We start from the raw sequence: 11,387 nt of genomic DNA on the forward strand, positions 1-11,387 counted from the left end.
AGATGAGGATATGAAAGACAACCAAACAGAAATAATGTCTGTGTGAGAGTTCTGGAAAATACTTGATAAAAACAGTGGTTTTACTGTGGATGTAGCAAGACACAGGCTTCTCTTCTTAATGGTAATTGCGTGTAAAATAGTGCTGAACACTATTTAATTGTGTCTATAGGAAATTACCTTAATTCTTTTATTTATTCAAAATATGTTTATTATTAAACACCTACATTTTTCTAGATGCTGAAATTCGGCAGTGAACAGATAAAAATTACCTTCCTCATGTTGCTTGACTCTAATGTATGTCACTCATATCTATCACTCTAATATATATGTATAATGTATGTACATATCTACATGCATTCATATATCTCAATTACGTGAACTATACAAATATGTCAGTCTGTCTATCTCCATCTCTATCTGGATAATCGTTTGATAATACTTAATCATTAAAAACTGCAAACAAGTTTTCATTCTTTGCTGAAGAGTTTTGACAAAGGGCATATAAGTTTTTTTATTAAACTTATTGGGGTGGCATTGATTAATAAAATTATGTAGGTTTCAAGTGTATAACTCAATAATACATAATCTGCATATTGCATTGTGTGTTCACCACTCAAAGTCAAATCCCCTTCCATCACCATATACTTGGCCTCACTTTACCCTGAATCTACCTCTTTCTCCCTTTTCCCTTTCTGTTTGGTTGTCTTTCACATCCTCATCTACTGACAGTCTGTACCTAGCCGTGCTCATTTCCATCAAGAGCTACTGTGCACGTCTTTTATTTCCTTCTTCATATTTTAGATTGTAAAACTTCTAGAAAATTCCCTAAACTTTCTATTCTCTCGCTAAACTACTGTCTGTGTCTATGAGTTTTTATTTATTTGTCTTGTTTATTTGTTGCTTTCAGTTTTAAATTCCACATATGAGTGAAATCATATGGTTTTCAACTTTTTCTGCCTGACTTATTTCACTTAGCGTGATTACCGCAAGATCCATCCATACATGCAAATGGCAGTATTTGATCTTTTCTTATGGCTGAGTAATATTTTATTGTATATATGTACCACATCTTCTTTATCTAATCATCTTGAACATTGGGATGCATGTATCTTTATGGATGTTTTCAAATTTGGGAAATAGACAGCCACAAGAGGGATGTCTGGGTCATATGGTAATAAAACTGCAAGCGAATCTGAAGTTAATGGCAGAGTGGTGGTGTCTGATTTGAAATACAGCACTGAGCTCTAGAACTGTCCCAATAGCTGACTCACCATCTTACTCAAACTCCTGAATCTCAGTGTTGCCCTAAGAATTTCACTATCCCTCCAGCCTACATCAGAACACTGTGGATATAGATCAGTAATATGTCAAGGTAAATAACAAACCATCTACTAAAATAAGGTATTTTTAAAAGCTTTATTTTTAATGCAGCATGATTGTGACATATTTTTAAATCTTACCAAAGGAAATATTTTAAAAGGTAGGTCATCTTCCCTACTCTGATACCAAAAATGCAATTTGGCCACCCTGAGACCATAAATATGCTAAATACATACTATCTTAAATACAATTACTTTTTTATAAGAGTATGTGTGAGATATATATTATTCCAATGTTAACAAAACTATTACCATTCTAAGCATACAATTCTGAACTCTTTCACTTTATACCATTTTTTAGAAACCATTGCCTGTATATCTGCTTAAGATATATTAATGGTTGTGTGAAGAACCATCCCTGATTCATTCAGCTCACTTCTGATGGTCTTTGAAGTTGTTTTCTATCTTTCATTATCATGCAAAGGGCTGCAACGAGTGTCTTTGCGCCCATGAGTGAGATTATCTATAGCAAAAGGATTCACTAGATTTCAGTCCATATGTACGTGTAACACTATCAGTGTTGAAAATCACTCCCTGAGAGATAGCACCCACTTAAACTCTTACCAAAATGTGTGAAATTGATTGTTGCCCACATCATTTTGGTACGATTTGTTAAAAGACATTTATCAAAAAGATCATTTTATTAACCTGAAAGGTGAGCAAATATCTAATTGGAATGTGAAATGGAATGTTTTTAACTGTGAATGAAATGGAGCATCTTTTAACATGTCAGCTGTGCTCACTACCAAATAATAAGCAGCTCTTAAGTTTCCTCTAACAGTATCAAGAACTAAGAGTATGGGATTTGGACATTGTATGAAAAAGGAAAAAGGAGGTGAGAAGAGTGTAGAAAGAAAAAAGAAAGAAAGGCAAGGAGAAAGGAAAGAGCAGGAATAGGAAAGGAATAAGAAAGAATATTAGTGGTCAAGTGTCAACCTTAATGGTTTACAATCAGAGAGTAAAAGAATAAAAGCCTGCACTGCTATTTATCCCAGCTATAAGCTGGAAGTGAACTTGCCACCTCGAGAAAGCAGCAGAGAATCAGTTAAACAGAAAAGCAGGGAACCCCTATAGTGTTATTGAATCCACTATTTTCCAATAAAATTGAACTTTCAAAAGAGTATAACAATTAAAATTCAATAAATGACTCAAAAGGAGATTTTAATATATGATATATTGAATATCTTATAATTTTAACTATATTTAAGCACAGTTATTCAATGAACAAGATATCAACTATAAAACAATTCTTTTTGCTGAAACACTTGGGATTAGTGTTATGGTCCTAAATACAAAGATTGATTGGGTTTTAAATTTAACAAATAAAGAAAAAATTTTTAATATTTTCAACAAGTTGAAAAGGCATCTGGAAATTAAAACTCATTGTTAGTACTCTGATGTGGTTATGCTTCTAAAGGGAGACTAGGGAAAAGGCTTTCCCTGAGGTCATTAATATTTTGAGGTCATTCTCTTCACCTTATAAGAAGTAGAGAAAAGACTGTTTTTTGCCAAGGACACTGTGAAATGGCAGATCTCGGGAGATGAGAAACAGAACCTGAATAATGAAGGCTTGATTTTTTTCCAGGCTTTGAGTTTTGGGGATCAGGATTTCTCTGACAGTAATTATTCACAAAACAATTCCTAAAGCATCATTCTTACTTTATTTTGGACAGCTGCGCCCCAACTATCTCAAGACAGATAGAAAAATAAAGCAAAACTCAATTCTTGGACAATAATGGTGAGTTTTTGTTTTTTTTCTTCTAAAACTAATAGGGTAGATTTGTGGACAAAGGGAACTCAATCGAATTGCTATATTTTGAAAACTTGTAATTGCAAGACCCTGTCCTCATAAATAAGGAAAGATGAAAATTCTTAAGATGATGATAAGATAATAAAGAAGATGATAATAATAATAAAGTGCATAGATATGCCTATGAGATAGGGTAGCATGATTGTGAATAAGAAAATACCAATAATTTCAAAGGAAAGTGAGGCATTACCATGTGTGAACAGCTCAGAAAAATGAGGAAGGAATTTCTTGAGGTTGCCCTTGATTCAAGGAGAAAGAAAATTTCTTCTAGGACCTGATGGTTTGGACAGTGGAAGCACAATTTCCAAGCTTGTGTTTAAACACTCAGTTTCTTTTAAATGGGAACTAAGCAACGTCGTTCAGAGTTGTCAAAAATTGCTGTGATTTAAACTTTCTTAAATTGAATGTCACACTCTCGGTAGAAATCTGTCTTTTTTTTTTTTAATTCAGAAAGAAAAATCAAAGGAGAATGAACATGTAAAAGCAAGGGATGTGGTAGAGTCTGAATTTGAATTGTTAGTATTATTATCATATTATTATCATGCTTTGTACTGTATAAGAGAAAGTACATCTACTAAGACTTCTCTGTCAATCTAATACACAGACCCAAGGAAATACAGCCCTATAGTTTCACAAAAGCTGGACATGCCAGGCACAATATCGCTACAAGGAGTGAGCTGAGAGCACTGAGTTCAGTAGGAGTTGTAAGCTCTGGATTTGACAGATCGTGGGGGGATGTGGCCTCAGATGAACAAAATTTCTAATGAATACCTAAGATACTATGTAATCCTATCCTAACTATAACTAAAGGGACCATTTACATCTGTGACATGGTTTGATAACTACTAGTAATCCCCTTTAATCAAAACTATTCTACATACCCATTTCACACTTATGTTCCAGGAACTTCATTTCAGTGTCTAAAATTCCACCACTGAGGATTCATCCATTTAAATTAAGTATTGTCCTCTTCCTAAGCCATTTATATTACCTTCAATGATGATCTTGTCCAGAAATATTTAATTCATCCTAAATGGAAGCCCTAATATAAGCTGGCATTAAATTTGAAAGACTAAAAGGATATATGAAGGAATGATGAAATTAAGGGTGGAGTCCTTTTTTTCTTTGTCTTTGTCTTTGTTTTTTTTTTTTTCAACGTAGTTCCTCAAACACTGAGTTTAAAGATGGAGAAATTACCAGAGACTTCACTTCCCCTCCTTTCAAAACAATCAGGCCTTGATGTGTCTGCAGAAGTTTCTTTTATTTCTTTCTCTTTTCTTATCTCTGCTTTCTTATCAGGGTTTTAAGGTTATTCCAGGCTGACAGAATTGATTTAATTTCACAGTCCAAATAACTATTAATATGATAGCTGATCGTGAAATTAAAACCTTCTCATTTCACAAATGGGCTAACAGAAGCCCCATGAAGCTAATGGTGTATCTGGAGTTGCTGCACCTTTATCTCAGAAGCAGGTTTGTATAATTTTCATCCTTTTCCTACCACACACAGCACCTCTTGACTGTAAGAGCTTGATATCAACTAAGAGACCATAAATTCATGTGCACAAAGATTAGTTTTATAAGAAGAACGTGCAGAGTTCACCTAGTCTTAACTACTTGAACACTCATGGAAGTATTCAGAAGGGAAAATGCGGGTAGATGTTTCTGTGTCAAAAAAAGATGAACTTTTCTAGATATATAAATGTTATTATATGCCTAAACATAGAAGTTGTTTTAATATTAGGTTGAGTGCCTTACACATAATAAGAACTAAGTAAATTTCTAAAAAGAAAAAAAAATCATTAATAAAAAGTGAGGGAAAGAGATTTGATTGTGTGATGAACACACAATGTAATATACAGATGATGTATATTTATTGAAACCTATATAATTTATTAACCAATGTCATTCCAATAAACTTAATTTAAGAAAGTGAGAGAGATGAACTCTTGATCAGATGTATGACTTACTTAGAGGATTTGCTTTATTTCTCTGGACTTTGTCACATCGTCTGAAGTGAACTGAATACACTGTCACATACAGGTATCACAATACACTCATCAGTTTCTTTACAGGTGCATGAGAAGAAGCTGCACGTACCTATTTTTCTATTTTCAACTACTGTAGTTCTCCATTTGTTTTTAGTTAGAAATAAATGTTGGTTTTTATTATGGTTTTTTTTTTTCCAGATAATTTAATTGTGTCTTGAGAATTTGACCTACTAGACTAAGTCCATGGAAAAAGTAAACAATGTAACTGAATTTGTTTTCTGGGGTCTTTCTCAGAACCCAGAGGTTGAAGAAATTTGTTTTGTGGTATTCTCTTTTTTCTACATGGTCATTCTTCTGGGAAACCTTCTCATCATGCTGACAGTTCACATGGGCAACCTTTTCAAGTCTCCTATGTATTTCTTTCTCAACTACTTGTCTTTTGTGGACATTTGTTACTCTTCGGTCACAGCTCCTAAGATGATTGTTGATCTGTTAGCTAAGAGCAAAACCATCTCCTATGAGGGCTGCATGTTACAACTCTTTGGGGTACATTTCTTTGGCTGCACTGAGATCTTCATCCTTACTATAATGGCCTATGATCGTTATGTGGCTATCTGTAAACCTCTACACTATATGACCATCATGGACCGGGAAAAATGCAATAAAATGTTGCTGGGGACATGGGTGGGTGGTTTCTTACACTCTAGTATCCAAGTAGCTCTTGTCATCCAATTACCCTTTTGTGGGCCCAATGAGATTGATCATTACTTCTGTGATGTCCATCCTGTGTTGAAACTCGCCTGTTCGGACACATATTTTGTTGGTGTTGTTGTGACAGCCAACAGTGGAACCATCGCTCTGGGGAGCTTTGTAATATTGTTAATCTCCTATGCAGTCATCCTAGTGTCCCTGAGAAAAAGGTCCACAGAGGGCAGGCTCAAAGCTCTCTCCACCTGCAGCTCCCACATTGCTGTGGTCATCATCTTTTTCGGTCCCTGTACTTTCATGTACATGCGTCCCGACACTACCTTTTCTGAAGATAAGATGGTGGCTGTATTTTACACCATTATCACTCCCATGTTAAATCCCCTGATTTATACAATGAGAAATGCAGAAGTAAAGAATGCAATGAAGAAATTGTGGCGCAGGAAGGTTTTCTGAGACGCTAACAGTAAATAGTTGGAAGTGACTATTTAAACTGCATAAACATAAATTTTCTCATCTGTATAATGAAGACAATAATAACAACTTCACATGGTTTTGGGGGAAGAACGAATGAGAGAATAACACATTCTACAGAAGAAAGGTATTATTTGTCATCGGTATTATTATTATTGTATTTGCTCTAATATTTCATAATCAGATAATTTTCTAAAACATTAAGGGCAGAAAAAAATCCTATTAATTTAGAAGCTCAACATGTTCACACTCAGCACTGTTATTTCCTTCTCTCCATTTTCATCTTTTTGTCATTTTCTTTAAAGAATAAGAGTACAGGGAAAATGATTAAGGCTCTATTCTAGTGTTTAGAATTGCATTTAGTACATATTAAGTACTCATTATGTATATGTTGCATGAATGAAAGGATATATGAAAAGTAACAGAGATAGGAACTAAAGCATTTTGATAAAAGTCCTCAAAAACACAGTAAAAGTTCAATCTAATATGGTTAGAATGGGAAGGGAGGTGTATGCAGAATGTGAAAGAGATAAAACAGTCTTAAAAATAAAGGACTTATTTCATCCTCTGCTCTAGGATGCATTTTCTTTACCCAAACAACAAAGGAATTCAAAATAATTACCTCTAAGTTCCTCCCCTTTTAATTATAGCATTCCATTAATATGCTTCTGCTAACTCACCCTCATCTTCATTATGGTCTATATGTAGCCTGCCACTGCTATTAACATAAAGCGACTAACAGGAAAAACTAAAGAAACTGAATGAAAATAAAGCCATTTGTGACCAGTAAGTGACTGGAACTCAGTCGACAGTATACATAATTGACTGAAATGCACGGTTGGGAACTGTGTTTTCTCCAATGTTTGAACCAAGCAGCTCTGCTGAATAAAATAAGCTATTTATCAACTCTTCCTTGACTAACCTAACCCAGTTGACATCTGCAGATTCCACAAATACTCATTCTGGACAAAGAGTTGTGTCTTTCTTAGATGAACGGATATTTGCCCCGGTGATACATTTCTCCTTCATGCAATCTGAGCTTTATTTTTCTGTAGCAAATGAACACACCACCAATTACCTTTCTGCAATTGTTTCCTTGTCTTTTCCAAAAAATCTGATTATTCAAGTTACTGTCTATACCTGGGTATGTGAATGTGTGTATGTATGTGTGTGCATGTGCCAGGGTGCAAACTTTATGTTAAGGACTATACACAGTGCTTTAAAAATCATCTCTGATGTTGATGCACTCAAAAAATTAAAGATAGAAAAGATCAAAAGCCAGTAAGACATCTGGATAAGACATTGTAACTAAGAAACTCTTGTCCTGGCACCATTAAATACATGTTTATTGCCCCAGCATGGATATGTACTCACTAGATCTCTATGAGCCTCCAATTGCTCAGTGTTAAAATGATGACTACATCAGTGCTTCTCAAACTTGGCTGATCTTTGGAATCATCTGAGAGATGTTTGAACAGAAAATAGTATGCATTCTAAGAGTTTCTGATCCAGTAAACCAGGTTTAAGGGGTTTAGAAAAAGCTGGACTTTTAGCAAGGTCCTCTGCTAATTTTTTACAGTCAGTGGCACATCTGGGAACATAGATTTGGAAACACTGGGCCTTATAATTCTTGAGGTTCTTAGAGCACAAGAGACCTATGAGTCAATATTATCCCGGAGGCCTATCTTCGGATGTAAATCCCCATCTGTTCTGCTAACCAACATCTAGGGAGCTAAACTTAAACTTATTTGAGAAAACTGTGAAATGAATCAGAATTACCCATTTGATAACTTCTCTCCACAATACTCTTTCCTTTATGTCTCTGCACTAAAGCCTGCCTATCAAGGGATATTAATGAAATGGAAGGTCTGAAGTCCCTAAGAAAATAAAAGCTGACAGGTTCATTACTCTCAAAATAATAGTTGCATTTCCATCCATGACTTTATATACTTATTCTTGTTCACAAAACTTCCTCACGTCAATCCCAGTCTGAGGAGCTCAGAGAACCTCTTGTTTCCTTGAAAAAAAGATGGGCAAGAATCATGAGAACTCAGAGTGCCAAAGTTTCAGTTGGTGTGAGTCCGGTCAACAACACCATTTAAGTTCATTAATATATGATCAAAACAAGGGCCGCCAGCTTTGTAGTGTTAAGACATTGTTCTTATCATAATAAGAACCACAAGGGTCCAACCAACAAGAGCCAAAGTCATGGTTGTTCAGACCCATGTGGTTCTTATTCTGAATGCAGACACACCCACTAACAACCATAAGGGAATTTTGAAAAGTTTATTACTCACAGGTCATGGAGGATACACGGCATGGCCAGAGTCACAGGGGATTAATGGGGAGACCCAGAGTTCTATCTTTATTGGTGTTGAGGGTGGGGTGCCTGGGGTTTCACTTTTTATTAATGAATTTAAAATGTGAGAATGAGTTTATAGCACAGTCAAGGAAACACAGGGTCACTCCACTCAGATGGTCAGTCAGACATCAGCCCGGGCTTTCTAAAAGGGGAATTCATGGGTGACGTGGCCTGGCTCTTTGTATAATTGTATGGTCAGCAATGTGTTTATTCAAGATGAATATCTTCAACTGATGTCTCAGCAAATCAGAGAGACAGACAGACAGAGAGAGCGAGAGAGAGAAACATGGAGAAATTGCGTGGGGTGTTTTTATTATGTGTAACGTTAGGCTAATTTACTTAGCCGACAGATTTTTATCTAGGGAATTTCACATGTTCTGGTTTCTTCCACTGCTCATCAAGGTTACCTTAGTCTTCAAAGTTTGAGTCAAGCTTTATTTTCAAGGTAGCTTTTTTAAAAAGAAACTATACTTTTTTCATTGAAATTTGAAATAGAATATTTTGTAAAGTTTAGGTGTACAACAAACTATTTGATACATTATGCTGTACTAAGAATATCATTAAAAGTAAGAAATTTACATTTTCTTAAAGCTGCACTGAGAATAGCATTATATCAGCGAAGGAAGTTATACCATTCTCTAATGCATAAGAGAAGTGTCAAAGAACACTTGGAATAAAGATCGTTCTAAAGTAACATCTTTCTAAAAAAAATATGCTAGAAAAACACACGATTTTTTTAGTTAGACTTTTGTAATCTCCACTTGAAAATGGACCTGCTGATGACATCAAAAAATCCCGAACTAGAAACTTTGGGATCTAATTTCTTCACATGATTTACTTTAGAACCCTTTACATATGATTAAGTTCAAATACATATTCACTCCTGAGCTATTACATCCAAGAATAGCACAAAATTTAAAATATTGCCAGTACTTCGGATAACAAAAAAAAAAAAAAAAACTGGACTTTTACATATTTCATGCTCTTGGTAGCTTTGTCTTGCAGTTCATTCCACAAATCTAACAACTAATCTGTGAGTAAAGCAAAGAACATATTCAATGAGGCATTTGCAAAGATTTGGATCTACAGAAAGAGCCCCCATTGGCATAGACCGCACTCAAGGCTTGTATTTTGCCACATCTATAAGACTCAATCTCACAGTAAAGTGCTTCCCTGGTGCACACTTGTACACAGTAGCCAAGTCCTACAATTCCTTCACGTGTGTCAGTTCCTCCCAGAATGAGATTAGACTTTCTTGCTTGAACTTTCCTGCAGCTCGCCCCTGGTTAGCTGTTTGGCAGCAATAAGGGCGTAGGAAGAAGCTCATGAGGAGGACAAATATTGCATGACAACTTCTTCAAATGAGGTGATAGCATGGTGTCTAGGGAAGCCTGTTTCTTCCTCTCTTTCAAGGAAGAGGAAACTACTTAAGACAACCAAGAGGATGCGGGATCATTTGTAACTTCATGGTTCTCACCCTTCCCCATGCAAAGGTGCCTATTTTAGATCTCAGAACCAGACTCTTTCTCTGCCAGAACACTGGCTTCAACAAAAAAAATCTTGGTGAGGTTGCACCTTCAGTGTTATCTTTGCAGTTTTACCATCTTTATTATAAAATTCCAAACCAGAAAAAAACTCACAATCTCTGTCTGCCAGATCGATATGTGGCGGCAGTAGCCGTGAGATTTCTGGGGTCAAATATATGGTAATGGAAGGACATTTAACTTTGGGTGGTGAACACAGAATGCAATATACATATGATGTATTGAATTGTACACTTGAAACCTGTACAGTATTATTAACCTATGTCATTCCAATATGTTTAATAAAAAAAATAAAATTTTTTAAAAATTAAAAAAGCATGTTCATAAAACATATTAGAGCAAGTGTATATGGGGAGGCACCTAAATTGAATCCAAAATGCACCCTTTTTCATATATTCTTGGCTTGAAACAGAAGAAAACTTCAACTAAAACTCTACCAACTGGAACCTACTCCTGTACAACTTGCAAGAGCAGAATCAAACTATACCAGCTGTGATCAGTGGTAAACTGTTTCAGATGGATTAACCTTGAAATTCACAGAATCTGGAAAAAAAAGAGTAATGTATGTATATCACCAGAGTTCACTGTGGAATTCACAGGTTTCCATTTCTGCACAGAGAAATAGATTAACTTTTTCTCAAGCTAAAGAAATTTTAAAGTCCCTGGTATGATAAATTTCATACAAATTGAGTCATCTTAATATAATTTAGTAATTTATAGGTAGATATAGAAGTTCCAAATTTAAAAAATACTTATATTGACTTTTCTTTGTGGATACAAATACAAGTAAAAAAAAATCGAAATCAGAAAGATTCTTAGTGATCATGTTAGTTAGAGACTATGATATTGACAGAGGGTGACAAAAGGCAGTATCCATCTCCATTGATTTAATACATTTTTCATCCGAATATTTCAGTCTCTCTCAAGTTACTCTCTTCACTGGATTTTTAAAACTTACTAAAATAATTCAGACTTGCTATGTAACTATTTCTATTTCAAAGCCTGAAATCATCCTGTGAGTTTTAACATGTTTTCTTTAATTAGTTATTATTTTTATATTTTCTACTATCAACTACTCTTATTTCTAGCCCACATAAATCTATCCACTTTAATTTGAGCCATC

The 11,387-nt window shown here is 35.0% G+C and overlaps 1 protein-coding gene across 1 annotated transcript; it reads left to right on the top strand.

Annotated features, from left to right (window-relative positions):
- The first annotated feature begins 5,422 nt into the window (after nucleotides 1–5,422).
- Nucleotides 5,423–6,340, top strand: LOC105308451 (olfactory receptor 4S2). Its single transcript, XM_011384422.1, has one exon. The coding sequence runs from the start codon at nucleotides 5,423–5,425 to the stop codon at nucleotides 6,338–6,340; it is 918 nt and encodes a 305-aa protein (XP_011382724.1).
- The last annotated feature ends 5,047 nt before the right edge of the window (nucleotides 6,341–11,387 follow it).

This window comes from Pteropus vampyrus, unplaced genomic scaffold (assembly GCF_000151845.1).
Source record: "Pteropus vampyrus isolate Shadow unplaced genomic scaffold, Pvam_2.0 Scaffold579, whole genome shotgun sequence".
Taxonomy (NCBI): Eukaryota; Metazoa; Chordata; class Mammalia; order Chiroptera; family Pteropodidae; genus Pteropus; species Pteropus vampyrus.

Bases quoted from the DNA above. Each gene is read 5' to 3' on its own strand.
- LOC105308451 (XM_011384422.1), top strand. From the start codon at position 5,423: ATGGAAAAAGTAAACAATGTAACTGAATTTGTTTTCTGGGGTCTTTCT.